Below are 17,273 nucleotides of genomic sequence, written 5' to 3' on the forward strand. Positions count from 1 at the left end.
AACAGTCTCTGGAAAGGTTAATGCTAATGAAGGCTATTCTGCCCTTCATATACTCTGAGGTATCATTTCCATAGTGCTTACAGTCCCTTAGGACCCATTTTAAGGTCCAGAGGTTTTTAAAGTACTCAGCAGGACAAGAAACTTACAGAGAAAATTCATAGATTTGGAGCAAACAAGGTCTTTCTAACAGCCTGAACTTTAAACTGGCTTAATTTCACTCCTCATAGCTGCAAAAGTAAGTGAAAAACAAGGAGGCAGGATCCTTTTGTGTTGTAAAAGGGACTTGGAGGGCAACAAGTTGCCCTCTTGAAAAAGATGAACTTGCTGACATTTCCTCTCCAGAGCTTTTGACCCCCATCTTGAAGGTGCTGTGCTCACAGCTTATGTACTTCACTGTCATTCACCAGCCTGGCTGAAGAAAGAAGGCAGTTGCTTCTGAAGACAGTTCCTTCTGGAGGACCTGCTAGAAGCAAGAGTTTCAACAGGCATGGTTTATCGATATTTGTTCCTACCTCTTTACAGTGAACACTGAGCTCCTCTCCAGGTTAGACAGGCGCTTGTGTCTGTTCTGGAGTTTTATGATCCCTAAATGGCATCACGGACTCTAGAAAGGCAGTAAGCAATTCGTTGGGACACTGTATATAAGGATGCTATATATATAAGGATCTATATAAGGATCACCTACTGCAATAGCTGCTTACTCTTGATTTACTCTTGACGAAGGGAATTTCATTATCATGCATACTTCACGCGTCAAAATAACAGTGACTGCTACCATCGGTCCACATCCTGGCACCATGGCTAAGGGAGAGTATGTTTCAGGAACTGGCTTACAAGGCCAGTTGGGCTCACAGCTAAGCATCTCTATCAAATGAATGACGGTATGTGATATGATCATTATTGCAGCAGTCACCATAGTAGGGTAATATCTTAGACTGCACTTTCACTTCTCTCCAATACTCTAACACAGAAACCCTCTGATGGAGCAGGCTCTTTTTTAGGTGGCTCCTTCATGGAGTATACCTTTCAAGTCTGAAGTCAGCCAATACCCTGCTGAAAAATTTTATTTACTATTAAGTTGTTATTTGCACCTCTCCTCTGCCGGCACTTTGTGCTCCTGTTTCCTGGCTGGATTTGCCTTTGGGTGAGTCTTTCGCAGCTGACACTCCCAGTGAGGATCTAAGCAGGCTCTGCTGCCTTTGGAGCGGTGTTAGCCAGCCCCTATAGCCAATCTACCAGAAGAGAAGCTGTTCTCAGACATTGGTGAAACCAAGCTAGATTGTGGTAGCTCCCTCCCACGGGGGCAGGAAGGGCCACACTAGCTGAGTGAGAACGTCAGGATGAGAAGGGCACTACTGCAGTATATAGGTATTTCCCAGTCATATCAATCCTAGATCAGACAAAATTCTTTCCAGTAGAATAGCTCTGATGATGATTACCCTGCATGTTACCTTTGAGTTTCTAAACTAGCTGTGACTTACTGACAGGGGTCAGCTACAAGGCTTCCAATCCCAGGAAATGTTGTTCAGTACATTACAGTAAAGTTTGATAAAGTTAGCTTGACGTGTTATCAGGGATTCAATACTAGACTGAAGATTATCCATAACGGAAACACTCCCTGCCTGGGTTTTTCTTGCTCTCTTCTCTGTAGATTAGATATTTGGTCCAATGTCTCTGTGTGTACTTGCTTTCTACTTGCTTGCCACTTTGGCAGCTTTCCAGGTCATGCAAGGATCAACCTAGGCAGGTTCAATTTAGGGCCGGATCAACCTTGGGCAGAAGGGAAGCAGCAGCTGCTGAGCACAGAAAGGAAGGTGTAGCTGTAGGCTATGGAGCAGTCTCCACATCTGTGCTTAACTGAAGCAGATCTGGCCGTGATGCAGGGGTTGACAGCCAAAACTAGCTTACCCCTGCCCTCACAAGAGATTAAGTTAATGAATGGGAGTAGGCTGAAAGTGACATGGGTAAGAAGCACAGAATGGTTATCTTCAACAATTTGGCAAGCTATTCAGTAGCTGCCTATGCACCTGAAAAGAGGTTCCGTCCATACTGGAAAAACCTTGCTCCAGTAAAAGGAGACAGTGGAAAGCTGTAAACATGGGCCTGTAACCTATGACTCAGCAAAGGATAGTGCACAAAGCAAACCTTTTTGAGGAAGAGAGCAAAAAGATTTTGTGGCAGCCAGCAGGCTCCCCTCCACACTTGTTGTTGCTCTTCATGTTCACAGCACCATTGTTGCTATCAAGAGGCAGCAAATGGGTCTGGAAGTGAAACCATGACAAAGACCAGAAAGACACCACACCAGCAGGCAGTAATCTCTGGAATATAGCAGCCTCAAGCCTGGGGCTTACAAGGGCATTGGTGCCAGGATGCCAGTAAACATGCTTAAGTGTGGTTGCTTGTTACGAGGAAGACCTTCTTTGACAAGTCTCCCAGAAGAAGCCCACTTTGAAAGCCAGGTACAGACAAGACAGTGATTGCTGCTCCACATCAGAAATAGCCAACAGCAAACAGGGAAGCAGTCTGGCAAGCACTCAAATGAAATGACAAGGACATAGCCTTCTGCATGTTCATAAACGAAGACGTTGGTGTCTAGAAACCATGCTTGAGGGCAGAGATCAGAAGAAGAGCAGGCAAAAAAGTTTATGAGCTTGCTACAAAGCTACCAATTGTAGGTATGTATGCTGCACCAGCAGGTCCTAAGTCAGATGTACAAAGCTGTTTTGAGCAACTTTGACAATGTCAGGTGAATTTGTCCTATGGATTAATCTGGGGATTTACCTTGTCACATGCCTGTAAACAGTTGTGATCTGGTCTTCAGTGTCCTAAAATTCCTATATTTGAAGCACTCAGCCTGACAGTTGAGCCAGTCTTCCCCAGGCAGAATTTTTGTAAGTAATTCCAGCTTGTGAGATTCCTGCTGTGCCTCATGTGTGACATTCAGCATGGCTTCCAGACACCGCAGGGCATGCAACCATGCAACCCTACAACCCAAATTCCAGTGGTCCTGTATAGGTTATTAAAAAAGCATCACTTTCACATCAGAGAAGTATTATGGGTAAGGATAAGATCAATATCTGAAAAAGCAGCAGTCCTATCAATCAAGAAATCAGTTTATTAATAGGAACATACTGCCTAATCCATTTGCAAGCAAGAAAAGATTCTCATAAAGTATCAGATCAGCCAATGGATGTAAGAAGTGCCTCTATACCTACACACATAACACTCATGTACCATCACTTCAGTCATGGCTAGCAATGGCATTTTGTTTTAAATGTTTTACTTAATTGATACAGGAGGAAAAATGTAGATGTACTGGGTTCTTAAGTGTACATGCACCAGATAGAAGGCCTTGTTTACCCAGATGTTTTCACGTAGTACTGTGTAGACCTTAGACTGGACTTGGGAAGACTAAGTTCCTTTGCTATTATCTAAATGGCATTATTAAGTTTTTACAAGACAGTAGAGTTAATCATTCTTATACTCACTGACTGTAAGTGTGCATGTAAGCAAATATTTCAATAGAACACAAGGTACAACTGGAAATAGTTAATACGTCTGAGGGAGCGGAGCTACCTTTTGCAACAAAGCATTTGCCTTTGAACTTCGGAATAGGACTGTCAAACTTTTTTTTAACCTCTATATAAGCCAAAAGAAACCCGAAGTTCAAGTGGCCATTCTTTAGTTCAATAGTAACTTCTAAAATGCTCTTACAGATACTAAAGTAAATAAATATCTTTCTGCTATTTGTTTCTTTCACAGTTGCACCATTTGGCTCTGGCAAGAACTGCAAGCCCATCAGTGGCTGCAGACATGACAATTTCTGTCATGTGGTAGGACATACTTTAAAAGAGAAAAGCTAGCTTCAGGTCCTAGGTAAAAGAGTGTGACCATGCTGGGGCTAAGATTGTGTGCATGGTTATATCACAGGTGGAGCTGGTACAGTGGATATGGCTTATGTTACATTTGTTTTGCCTGTCCTGTTTTCCTCTTCTAAGTCATAGTCAGAGATACTGATGTCACTTTGTCCTCTTCAGGCTGCACAGTTCTCTTCTTTATTCATTAGGCAATTGTGTCAGCCCTTCTTAATTCTCAGAGAACTTCAGGATTGCTATTGCAGGTTCTTCACTGAAACCTTCCCTTGGCAGGAAAGCACAGAGAAAGAGCCTAAATCTAAGACACAGGACGGCATAGAGAGAAATTATTTATTTGTGAATCTCAGCACAGAGTCCAGCATTGATTTAAGAGATCTGCTGACTGCCCCGTTCTCAGTTTTTATCCTGTGTGACCAGCATGCCTTGCTAGCACTGATCAGTTACAGGAACTGTGATTGTCTCTCCGCCTTCCATCAAGCTAGGACATTGCATCTGCAGTTCACTGGTACACCTTTCCATCCAAGCAGAGGTAAAGTGCCCAGGAAAGAGTAGGGAAGATGGCAGAGCTCAGGCTGCACTGTACCAGAGAAATTAAGTGTTGTGCTCTGGCAAGACTGGAGAAATCAGCTTTGAGAGACTGGCAAAACACTGAGCAGCCCTCCTATATGACCAAGGCTGGACTTAGCTCAAGGGTGCTTACAAAGCCTTTTGCTCAGCGTGTACTGAGGTCAGAATTTGGGCACTAGGCCAAGGCTGTGGCTTGGGCCAAATGGCAGTAAGTCACATTACCAGAATATTGTCCACAGAAGTTCAATTCCTATTTGGCACTTCATACCAGCAAAACTTCTGCCACTGTCTCAGATTTCAGTTAAATCAGGCCACAAGTTCAGAAGTTATGGGAAATAACTTACCCACATATTACATTATATTTTCTTTGATTGGATACCAGGCAAGAAAAGCCTTTCAGGAATTTAAAGCATATCATCAAATTTAAAGCATAGATAGTTAGCAAATACCGGTTTTCATCCCCTGGGTAAGAGAACTCCAGTGTTTCCATATGGGTGAATGCCCGAATTTTACTACCTGTGCTCCTGCAAGATTCATATCATGGTGCTACTCCTAAGTCTTTGAACACATATATTCAAAGCTGGGTAAAAGGATTGCAGCCTGAGATCATGGGAGTACAGGAGAAATAGCAAGCAAATGCTAACAGTGCAATAAAAATTAAAGACGATGTGTGCATAAATTCAGCATTCTTTGAGTGATACAGTGTTATTTCTCAGCTGGACCAAAACCCATAAGAAGTGCTACTAAGAGAGCTTTATTATATGTTGCAAGTTAAGAGAACGTTAAGAAAGACTGCATATGAGATAATGGAAACTGAAAAAACAGCTTACCAAAAAAAAGTCTAGGTAAATTTCACTTCAGCAAAGAGTTAGAAATCCTAATATCCTGTTGAAACTCAAAATCCAGCAAACAAATTCATTATATTGCTTCTATTGCTGCTGCTGGAACAGGAAAAGGGTATGGATTGAACAAGAAACATGACTTGCTTATGGCGAACACCTGTTACTTTAGAGGAAGGAAGTTTGTGTACCATGCCAAGAATCCTACTTACATGTAAATTTTGAGAGCCAAAAGAAGGCAGCCATCTGACCTGTTATCTGCAACCAAGTGCTACTGTTGCTGTAATATTTACATTTGTACTTTATATTACCTGTATTCTTCAGAGTGATAAATGGGAAACTTCATTACAATTTTACTGCCTTGGATAACCTTATGGATCGCCTGTGGGAAAATAAGCTAATTCCAGGTAAGGGCAGCTCCCTGCCTCCCCAGCTTGCCACATCTGTTTGCCCATATTGTGCACTCATACTTTGAGAACTGTGTCAAAGCTGATTTTGATAAAAATTAATTATTTTCCTACTTGCCTTTACCTCATGTCTCTGTACATGTAAGCAGTGTGAGCAAAACACTATAAAGCCAATTAAGAACAACACAAATGGTTTTACACGGCTTTTAGCAACAGTTTGAGATGTATGAATTGGGAAATTAGATCTCTTGAAGAGGAGGAAGCTTTGTACCTATTAGCAGGTACCTAAAAAGGCCAGAGAAGCAGATACTCAAGGTATAGGTTCCCCTAAATTTCTGCAAACATGCACTGTTTAAAGTTCCATCTGATCCCTGAATTTATGATGCTAAGTATTAGTATCGACTGCTGTAGTCATTGATAAGTAAAAAGAGTGTCAACAGCCTCAAATCCGAAATATTCATGGTGGGGACATGTAGGAACAGAAAAGAAAGTCCATTTAATGATGCTTCTTCATTAGCAAGTTTGTTTCAGATAATGCAATAACCCCTTTGTTAATCAAAAAGACATAGCATTCACCAAAAAAAAGGAGAGCAATCTTTTGTTTCTTTTCTAGGATTTGAATTGATGGGGAATCCATCAGGATATTTTTTGGATTTTGAAAATAAAGAACAGGTAGTAAGATGGAGAAACTTAATAACACTTCTGGCCAGCAGATACATAGGTAAGTTAAAAAAAAACAAAACAAAAAAGATGGAAAATGCCCTGTTATATGTTCTGTTGTAATCCCTTCTACTTACCTCAAAAAGTTCTATGTATTATGATCAATTTCAACACCCTAGATTTCAGCACAGAGTAAGAAAAACCCCATGCCAGAACAGACAATAGGATAATAGCCCCTTTTTTTACTGATCTGTGACCAACATCCTGAATGAGTACTGTGTTCTGGGTAGCATATTTGGCCTGCCTCTCAGGACTGACTTTGAACTTTATTATGTCGTTGTGGTTGTAAAGCACCAGCTAGCACTGAGACATGATAGCCTGAATACTTCCCACTTGCCAGCTTCAAATACCTCTACTGAGACAGAAGCCCAACCTGAGTTAGGACTGTAATTCCCATCACGCCCCTCTCACCTTTCAACCTTTTCAAATATTACACATGACATTGAAAATGAGAGATCATTTTGAAACTACCAAAATCACATTTCCCTCATTATTAAAAATGGGCAATATTCATACCCTGTTGTAGCTCTGTATGCTGAACCTCACCTGCAGGCCTAATTGATAGGATCGTCTGCATCAGTGACTAATTGATAGGATTGTCTGAATATGCAACTCACTGATAAATGAGGTCTCTTCTACAGATAGGTACGGATTGCAGCATGTTGCTAAATGGAATTTTGAAACATGGAATGAACCAGACCACCACAACTTTGACAATGTGTCTATGACAGTGAAAGGTAAGCATGTTTTGGAGCGCTTGCTAGTGTAGTGAAGTGAAACGGGTGAGTGGGATGGGTGGAGGGGTGACAGTGATCAAGGAGAGATGCTGGTGAAGAAATAAGGTGGGTAGGAGAGAGAAGGAATTTGAAAGGTATATCTAGTCTGTTTTTCTAAGGTCATGATACTGACTATGTTCCCTGCTTGGACATCAGTGTAAATACCGGGATAGTAGAACGGGGAAAACAGACCAGAAGTTATACTAAGGAGATGCAGTTTATTATTTGGATATAAAGTAAGGTTACTGAGGGAAAGGGCATGAAGGGTGGGGTAAAAAGAAAACTGTTTTAGGAACCTGTCCTCACAAGACCTTTGGAAGAACCTTATTAATGAAGCTGAGGTTTTCATGTCTTCTTCTTTGTCAGTGCATAGGAAAGAGTAGCCCCAGTTTGTAAGGTCCTGCCAATAAATGCAATAATAGAATTATAACATATCCCTGTAGTTTGAGGTCAAGATTCTGTTTTGAGTTGTCAGTCATCTTTGATATATGCGTCTGCTTGGACTTTAGGGTTTCTCAATTATTATGATGCTTGCTCAGAAGGATTAAGAGCAGCCAGTCCTCTGCTAAAATTTGGAGGGCCTGGGGATTCCTTCCACCCCTTACCCAAGTCACCCATATGCTGGAGTCTTCTGAGTCATTGCTACAATGGAACTAACTTCTTCACAGGGGAGACTGGTATAAGGTTGGACTACATCTCTCTTCATAAGAAGGTCAGTGCAAGATTTCGGTTTCAGGCTATTTTTTAAATCAGTTCAAGTTACATCTTACTCTAATTTATTAAGTTATGAGTGTCCAACCTACAACAGCAGGCATGGCTACCTATTCTAAGATGTTCAGCTGCAGGAGTTCAACTCAAAGCAGATTTGTCTTTCCCTAATTTCCAGGGGGAAACAGCTCCTCTACCTGTTGGCCGTTTTGTTCTAGGAGGAGCTTATGCAAAGAGCACATGCTGTAATGTATTAGCTAAAAACTACTAAAATAGTACTTGGCCTACAGCTCTTCAGGAACTCCAAAAATATGTTTTCAGAATGTGTTCTTGTCTGTATGTTATGTCTGTGTGTTTACTACTGTTTGCTCACTTTCACTAAGCAGATACGAAATATTGTTGCAGGGAGGTGGGAGTTCTCTCTACATCTTGCAACAGGAAGTAGAAACAGTTGGACAAATTCAGAAGCTGTTTCCAAATTTTGCTTCTGTTCCCATATACAACGATGAAGCAGATCCGATGGTTGGATGGTCCATTCCAGAACTGTGGCGAGCTGATGTGACCTATGCCGCTATGGTTGTAAAGGTAACTCAGTTCATTGACGGTCTTGTCCCAGTAGGGTCTCCTGATGCATTAATGCAGTTACAAAAGTAAACTTACACAGTTTCTAGGCAGCTCCTCAGAATAATACATCCAACAAAAGGAGAGCTCCATATTGATACAGCTGGAGTTTCCCTGAATAGTCTGTTTTCAGTGGCTTTATTTAGTTTGTATTAGTTTTTTTTGTCTTCCCTTAAAAAATCCAAATGCCTTCCATGTGTTGGAGAATGTGATAGATATTGTATACAGTCCCCCAGTCAGATGCACCTGAGAAGACTATACCCACACATCCTCTCTTCATGAAATACTACTGCTATCACCTCACTACTGCTAGCTATCACCTCACTTATGTAAGACGTTATTTCCCAGCTCCTTCATAAGTTTATCTCATCAAGATATAATTAAGAAGTCCCTTGAGTTCTCATCATAAGCATGTTCTTTGGTTTTGGATAATGATTGTACATGTGTTCTTATTAATTACTGCTAGTAATTACAGCTGTTGATCAGAAAAGCATAAATAGAAGAGAATGCTCAGCATTCCTGGCCCTGCAGGAATTGTAGCCTGGCCCCAGAGTGAACTCAGCCCGTGCCCCTGCATAGCAGTAGTTCCCACTGCAGGCCTGTTGTTGTGTGAGCCACTGTCTTATACAGTATCCAGAGTCTAAGTGCTGCTGTGCAAAGTAGTAATTCCCAAACCTGGAAGCACGTATGTCACCTGGAAACAAGATACGTCTTATCAGCTGTTCCTGTGGAGACAGTCTCTCAGCTTCTTGAGGCTCCATACAGAAGCAGTCTTCTCCAAAGCAACCAGTTGCTGACTGCATTGCAGGGAGTTTTTGACAAGAAACAGCAGTGTGTATAATAACATAGTAATGCAAAAAAAACCCACATCCAAAGGAAAACTAATACTTGGATGGGTAGGAACTGGAGCCCTGTGTTCCTTCAGGAACATAATTATGACACCTTTTCAGTTGTGAGCCTTCTGAAATTCTGTTTGATTCTGATACCTACGGACAATCTGGTAAACAGAGAGCTTGGGAGCACTGACATTTTTCAGGAAAGCAGCGCAGCAACAAGTGAAATACTGGGAGAACTAATTCCATGTTAGCACCAAGTGGATAAAATGACTCATTGAGGAGCAAAATCCAGGACACTCATGTAAAGGGAACAAAGTAACTCCAGAATTGGAGGACCATTTAGATTTAATTCAGATGGTAAATCCAAATTACTAATTTAATATTCAAGACAGAGAGCATCATCTGTAGTCCAGTAGCCAATATATATTCATAATTAGTTATTTCAGAGACTTTTTACTGGCAAAACTATGTGGATACTTCACTTTTTCCAGTGATTAATATGTCACCTAAAGAATAGTTTCTTCAGGAGTGGTGAGGAACAGTTTAGTTATTCAGACTTTTCTAAATGGCAGAGTAACAGCTTTTTTCAAGATGCGGTAAAGATTAAAAACATACAGACATTGTGTGTTTGTTTGATTTTCTCCAGGGTGAAGTTCTGTCTTATCTATGACTTTGCAGGTAATCATCCAGCATCAAAACCTGCTCATTTCCAAAGCCAACAACACCATCAACTACACACTGCTGAGTAACGACAACGCCTTCTTGAGCTACTACCCCTATTACTTCACACAGAGAACTCTGACAGCACGTTTCCAGATGAACAATACAAAGCCACCTCATGTCCAGATGGTGCGGAAACCAGTGCTGACTGTCATGGGCTTGCTGGCATTGCTAGGTATAGTAAATACTGATTAAAATGCTGTCCTGGTTTGAGGTAAAACAGAACTAATTTTCTGTTCAGTAATTTTACTTTTTTAGCTGGGCCTCTTCTGACTAACTAAACTCTGAAATTAACAGCATATTGTTCAGAAACTGTTCACTCTCACAGTGATAAGACCTGATTATACCAAGGGATGGTATGCAGAGAGGCCCCTGCTTATGCTTTTTGCTATAACAACTAAGGTCAGGCAAATTTGTTATTTGCCCTGTTGGAGGTTTTGGAAGCGGAAAAGAGTAGAGGGGTCACACCTGTAGGGAGGAATGGACAGGACAGGTGACCTAAAACTGACCAACAGGGTATTGCATCCCATCCGCATCATGCTCAGTATAAAAGCTGAGGGATCAAAGGGTCAAGTCTCTTCCTTCAATGGCCGACGTCCAAGGAGGACCCTGTCTGTTCGTCTGCCTTTGATCCCAATCTGAGTATTCCTGACTCCAGATCTGGAATCTGGCTCCTGTCCATCACCGAGTCCAGCCTGGGACTTTCCCCTGTGCCTGCTGGTGATGTGATCGTCATCCTGGGAGCTTGATACGGTTTTGTATATACTGTATACATTTTTATTTTATTTTACTTTTTTTTTTCCCTTTTCTTTTTCTTATTTCATTATTTATTTATATTTTCATTAAAGTAGTTTAGTCTTTTTCTAAACTCATGATTTTTTTTATCTCCCTCTTCCTCTCCTCTCTTTTCCCTAGGAGGGGGAGGGAGGGGCCATCTGTCACTCTGGTTGGTCAATTCGGTCAAAACCACGGATTTTTTTTATCTCCCTCTTCCTCTCCTCTCTTTTCCCTAGGAGGGGGAGGGAGGGGCCATCTGTCACTCTGGTTGGTCAATTCGGTCAAAACCACGACAAATGCACATCGATAACATCTTCTACCTAGAAGCTTCATGCCTAAGAGAGATTATTCCAGCCATCTCACCACTGATAAAAGCAGGATTTCTCCTACACTCAGTTTGCCAGCTGTGTTAAGAAAATGAGACTTCATTTCCTCTGAGAAATTAATAGCTCAGGAGATGTTCCTGACAGTCTGTTATCCATCTGATGTAATTTACTGCTTTGTTTATATTTTCTGTCTGCCAACCATTTCAGCATTTTGTTGACTGGTACTTCCCTCTTGTGCCATCACATCAGGCTGCAGATGTCTTTAAGAATTACTAGAGGAAGATCCCAATTCACTGTATTCACTGTTATGTGCTTAGATGTTGCTAGCTGACCTGCTAAGCATAAGAACTGCTGTAGTATGTGCATGCTGTGCTGTTGTAAAAGAAGCCTGACTGAATGCTATACCTGGTAAAATAAGCTAAAGGATAGCTTAATCTATAGATCCCTGTGTTTTGACCCTACATTTTGACCCTATCAGAAGCTAATACAGGGCTGCCTAGCAGTGATGCTTACAGAGTTGTCACATTTTTTAAAGGAAAAAAGCAGATTTTTGCAGAAGTGAAGAGCTGTGAAGGTGAAAGCATTCAAAACAGCACAATTGGCATCCTGGCATCAGTACACACCCCAAGTGAGATGCAACACTCAGACAGTTGGCAAGCTACTCTACTGATGTATTCAAGTGAGGATAACAGGACTTCATCCAACATCAGCGCTGTCACAGTGAACATCACCCACTTCCCCAAACTCAAAGGTAAACAAACATAATGTAGGCAGCTCGTATAATTATCTTTAGGATAGAACATCTGCTAGAACACTTGTGTGGAGTTGCCTTTCATTGCAAGAAAGGGTTTCATTTGCTAACTTTCTCTGTTGGGCAGTCTGTTGGGCACTCCCAGATTTTCTGAGATATGATGGTGCTCTTCTAGGAAAGCGTCTTTCCTAATGCCTGCACTTTGACGCTGCCTCTAATGGGAGCTGCAAGTGCTACCTTTCAGAAAGCCATTAATCTCAGTGTCCTTGGCTGGATATTGCCAGGAAACAATTCCCTTGCTTGGATGACTCCAAGATGGCCAACATGACTGCATGATTACACAGTTGATGCAGTTGTCCAACCTATGCATGCAGCACCAGTGTTAAAAATAGGAGGGTTTCAATTCCAGACATGGACGTAATAGCTTGAAATTTAAACTTGGCAAATATAAATTATAGAGCCTTGTAAGATTGCTAGCCTTGTGACTTTCCAGCGAAGCCAGGCTTCAAAGTGCTGAAAGCACTTTTGAGAAGGTAGACTTAAACACCTTCTGCTAAAATTATTCTTGTTAATCTTTAAATTCAAGTAAAGAGTTTACTCTCTTTAATTTGTGTTCTTAAAGAGCTGGTGTATGTGACATATTACCTGGATAACAACCAAACCAATCCCCACCTGAAGTGGAAAAAGCTAGGAAGCCCTGACTTTCCTTCCCCAGAACAGTTCCGGCAAATAAGGGATGCTGAGGTATGACCATGTGTTTGCTTGAAGTATTTTATGGGTAAAGTGCTTCTGAATTGGTTAACTACAGGTAGAGAGACGAGAAATGAGCTCAGGTAGTCAAAATTTCCTTAGCTCACAGTCATGCACATCTTGTATGCGTATGAAAATGACACTTGCAGTCATGCAGAGAAGTGTAGCTGATACACAACTGATACCTTCGCATTTGGTTATACAAGAAACTAAATGTAGATTACCAACTTCTTTGCTAGTGGCCCTTAAGGGGGCCACCTAGTGCTACCTTTAACAAGGGCAGAGCTGCTCCAGAGCAAGTTCCACCTTCTCTTTGAAACTTCAATGAGCTCTGAGACCCCAAATAAGTCACATCACCCTGTGTATATCACAGAAGGGTCAAATTGCTGTGGTAGAGAGTTGAAATGAACCTCTCAATAACAGGAAACAAACAGCTCTCTGAGATGGAAACTGCCCAGTGCAAGTTCAGAAGTCAGTTGGCATCTCAAGGGGAGGCCTGCAGTTTCCCCTCATCCTCACCAGTTCTGAATTGACGCCAGAGAGGACTGAGGAGTAAGCCCTGTCCGAGGGCTCCTCTCCTCCCTGCTGAGAAAAGCCATGCCCAGATTACTTACTGTATGTGAGATTGTATGAGCAGCCTGTCACTTGAGCTCCCTGTCCCATCGTTTCCCTATGCATTCAGACACCCAGGTTAAAATAAAGGCCCATAGACAGTAATTGCCTTCTGACTTTGGTGTACCATAACCCACTGTTGCTGAGGCCTGTGAGATATTATAGAACCCATCAAATCAACAAGGACAGCAGCAAGGTTTTAGATGCTCTTGACCATCTGGCGAAACCTCATTTACAGAGACCAGCTGAGTGGTTGTTGTAGCTAGCAATAGCTTCCACTGCACACTGGGAATCCATAACTAAGTGACGGAGGTATGATTTGTAAAGACCACTAGTCTGAAAGACATCTGTGGTAGGTTACTAAATGCGACAGATCGCGTATAAAGGACATTTGTGATCAACCCAGTTTGTGAGATAAAAACCCCTCTGTTTTCTGAAGAGCTGGAAAACAGGCAAGGTAGAAAAGTCTCCCAGCTTAAAAAATTTTGATGGCTGTAAGCCACTTATCAGCACCAACTCTATTGGAAATTTACAGTCCCAAAGTAAATACACAGTCACTTTACACTGATGTAACAGTTGGCTTCTAGGTGCTGTCATGAAAGATTATTCACAAAGCTTCTCTTTGGCTCCACAGGACCCAGTGACAACAGGCCCATTCCCAGTTCCTGAAGGTGGCATCCTGACACTGAAGCAAGACTTTCCCGTTCCCTCAGTCTTTCTTATCCACATCTGTGCAAGACCCAGATCTGTTCCTGATCAAGTATGTGTTGTATTCTACTATCAGACTTACCAGATTAGAAACTGCTTGCTGCTTTAAGTCTCACTAAGAAGAGCTGTACTAGCATTTGGACCTATTATTTGTTAAAAGTACCGTGTAAGACCTAGTAAATAAACAATTCTCTCCTTTGATGGGAAGGCTCTCCAAGACATAATTCAAGTTTATCTTGCATTCCACAGCAAGGGATAGGAGCCATCACTGGCATAAATGCAAGTTTATCCATGGTGGGAAAATACTAATGCAGTACTGGAAAATTCAGTATCCTTTTGCAAATCACATCATGTGTACCAGGCTTCACAACAGCTCTCCAGGTAGTAACTGGTAGCTAAAAATAAAATGGAATTGTGGCTGTCATAGATTAGACATCTGTATCTGCTCCTTCAGTCCCACCCCTATTCTTAGTGGTGCCCAGAGCCTCTGAAGGTCCTCTATAAGGTTGACAGGTTGGAGACATAGACTACAAAGCCACAGAGCCAGGAATTTTGTTTTTTTCCCCCACGTCTCAATTGAAAGAATCAAAGCAAATAGTTAGTGAGGAAGGATAAACACATAAATCTGACCTGGCTGATTGGTTTGTTCAGTTTTCTTATATGGACATATGTCTTTGGACAGGTGACCGGTGTTCGTTTGATACCTCTCACAAAGGGGCAGGTCATTGTGTTGTGGGACGATGGCTGTGTAAATTCAAAGTAAGTAGCCTTTAAAATAAAGTGGGTATAACCTAGTTACTAGCACATTGCTCCTTGAGAGGTGCTACAGTGCATTTGTGTGTCAAAATGAAACTGTAGTATGTACATACAGTAACTATGGAGGGTAACCCTGAGTAATTTGCAGTCTGAGCAAGGGAATCTGCCTGTTGCTCATCAGCATTCAATGACATTTTTGAAGGTCTTCCTTCAACATAGCACACAGGATAAAAGTTATATTAGCAGCAGGTGCCTAAGTGAGCTCTTGCACATTCCTGTAAGGGATGTGAGCTGGAAAAGAAAACCTCTGGTTTCTTGCTTAAGCAAGCTGTACTAGACTGGAAACCCCTCTGTAGGTGAACTGTCAGAGGCAATCCGGTGTCCATCCAGACTCTCTCAGGAAGCACTTAGCTCCTTCACAAGCCAGTCTCCCTAGATTCTTCAGCCTTGGTAACTCTGGTTTGGAAGCAAAAAATGTTTAAGAGTTTGAGATGCTGCAAGTATGCAAAATTAACAAGTCGGTCTGGGTGTTCTGTGGGCTGTTGGAGCCATGGTTCTTCATAATATTGACAATTCATGCCATCCCACATTTGTTAGGAATGAGTCAATTGAATATTTCCTATTTTTGGCCTTCTTTGTTGAAATGCCCTGAGATTAGGATTTGATTGCTCACTGTATTATCAGTTGTATTTACTGAGCTATCTTGTTTTCTTTTCTAGATGTATAAAGACATTTGAAGTGCAGTTCTCGCCAGATGGAGAAGCGTACCAGCGGATTAATGCCAAAGACACAATATTTACTCTCTGGGTCTACAGTCCAGGTAAGGAAAGAATACGTATATTATGTAAGCTGTCATGTTAATACTGCCACTCATAAGTGTGTGAAACATCAGTTAGTAACTATTGAAGATATATAGCTTGCTAGTGACATACACTCCCATCACAAATAAGAGCATGTCCCTTCCATTAGGACCACTTTCTCAGTGAAAGCCATATTCTCAAGAACAAGCACTAATTGACAGATAGTCATGAGGACATTATTAGGAGTATTGCCATAAGTAAATTCCTTGTCACAGAAATGAAACTCACCCAGCTGCAGGCCTGGAAAGCTTTCTGAGAGCTAAAGCAGTACTTTTGTCTCTATTTGTAGCTGGTTTAGAAGCATGCAAAAATGAGAACAAAAAAAATCGCTCCACGTGACTGGAGCTTTCACTGAATTTTTTCACTGAATTTTTTGGTGTTGTGCTCTTGGTAGTAGACTCAGAGCAAGGAAAGTCTAAGGTTTGGGCTCAGTCCCACAAGTATTGGCCATGCCTTTGCCTAAATTTGTACAATGCTCTTGGGGTAGGGCAGTAGGAGCAAACTGCCTTGGCAACATATGTTTTGTACCACTGAGTCTTGAGGTGTTAAATTGCCTAAGGGTAATGGCATCAACAGACAAGTAAGTGGGAGATCTCGTCCACCTTTCATTGAACAGTTGGGTTTCTTGCATTTGTTGTGTTCTGAGCTGCCCCACGGGAAGGTCACAATTCTGCTATCGTCATGGTCACCTCTCCCTGTTCCCATACCCTTTATGGCTTGGCAGTCTTAAACTACTGAGGTGCTCACTTCCAAGAACAGGAGAGGTCCTCCTTTAGGACAGTTTGTCCTGACTATCTGAACACCCAGCCAAAGAGAGACCCCTCTCTTTGCTGTTTTGTAGGACTTTCTCTTTAGAGGCCCTGATGAGCCACCTAAGTTTTAGTTATTTCATATTAGTGGGCAGCGAATTTCATCTTTGTCAACAGACAAAGCTTCTCCAAGAGCCTTTGGTCATTTCTCCTCAAGTACAGCCTAGATGCAATAGAAATATACCCAGATGAAAAATGCTGGAAGACGATAGTGAGTGATGTTTTCTTTGTGTATTTTTCTGTTGGTTTTGGGGCTTTTTTACCAAATGTGGTCTAATCTGCAATGTGACTGTCCAACAAGTATTACTAATAAGCAGTGGTCAGGGATGTGTGAAACACAGACAGACCTTGACTCAAAGTGGTACTAATAAAAAGCAATTCAGAGAGGTTTTTTGTCAGAAACACAAGCCTGAGAAAGGCTTAGCATCAGCAGTGGGTGCATAATGAAATTCAGAGCTAGATTTAACTGTTTGTTTCAAAAACAAAAAAGAAAAGACTGCTTGAAAAAATCTCACATCTCAGCAGCCTTTATTACTAGGTGGTTCTTTCTGACTCATTATTTCTAGCATTCTTTTTCTTTTAGAAAAAAAATATTAATACTAAAGCACACATAAAAATCAAGTAAATAGATGAGAAAAAACATTGCTTGGTTTTGTATATTGCTTGTAAGGTTAAAGGCTCTGCTAGTGAAGGCTGTGCTCTTCAAACTAGATTGAGGACAAAAACCAGCAGAGCCACAGAACCTCAACGCACATACCTTTGGAGCAAGTGGTGCTGCCTCCTGAGTTGAGCAGGGGTTTTTCAGTCAGCCTGCATGTTGCTTGTTCTCTTCTTTGTTGATCTAACACCTAACCT

At 41.6% G+C, this 17,273-nt stretch overlaps 2 protein-coding genes across 6 annotated transcripts in view; one reads left to right on the forward strand and one right to left on the reverse strand.

Annotated features, from left to right (window-relative positions):
- Window positions 1-17,273, forward strand: part of IDUA (iduronidase, alpha-L-) — a 48,597-nt gene that overhangs the window by 27,356 nt on the left and 3,968 nt on the right. Inside the window, exons 3-13 of one of the 3 annotated variants that reach the window (XM_014958163.1) lie at window positions 5,606-5,688; window positions 6,302-6,409; window positions 7,050-7,145; window positions 7,694-7,896; window positions 8,298-8,477; window positions 10,028-10,244; window positions 11,708-11,923; window positions 12,546-12,667; window positions 13,920-14,045; window positions 14,676-14,752; window positions 15,469-15,569. In XM_014958163.1, coding sequence (XP_014813649.1) covers window positions 5,606-5,688; window positions 6,302-6,409; window positions 7,050-7,145; window positions 7,694-7,896; window positions 8,298-8,477; window positions 10,028-10,244; window positions 11,708-11,923; window positions 12,546-12,667; window positions 13,920-14,045; window positions 14,676-14,752; window positions 15,469-15,569 — 1,529 coding nt within the window. The remainder of the gene's footprint in view (window positions 1-5,605; window positions 5,689-6,301; window positions 6,410-7,049; window positions 7,146-7,693; window positions 7,897-8,297; window positions 8,478-10,027; window positions 10,245-11,707; window positions 11,924-12,545; window positions 12,668-13,919; window positions 14,046-14,675; window positions 14,753-15,468; window positions 15,570-17,273) is intronic. The other 2 variants (XR_001413778.1, XM_014958164.1) reach the window with 2 other exon arrangements.
- Window positions 1-17,273, reverse strand: part of SLC26A1 (solute carrier family 26 (anion exchanger), member 1) — a 38,341-nt gene that overhangs the window by 20,570 nt on the left and 498 nt on the right. For all 3 annotated transcript variants that reach the window (XM_014958160.1, XM_014958158.1, XM_014958159.1), the window contains exon 2: window positions 17,176-17,271. The gene's annotated coding sequence lies outside the window, so the exon portion shown is untranslated. The remainder of the gene's footprint in view (window positions 1-17,175; window positions 17,272-17,273) is intronic.

The sequence above is a fragment of the Calidris pugnax genome, unplaced genomic scaffold (genome assembly GCF_001431845.1).
Source record: "Calidris pugnax isolate Ruff unplaced genomic scaffold, ASM143184v1 scaffold317, whole genome shotgun sequence".
In the NCBI taxonomy this organism is placed as follows: Eukaryota; Metazoa; Chordata; class Aves; order Charadriiformes; family Scolopacidae; genus Calidris; species Calidris pugnax.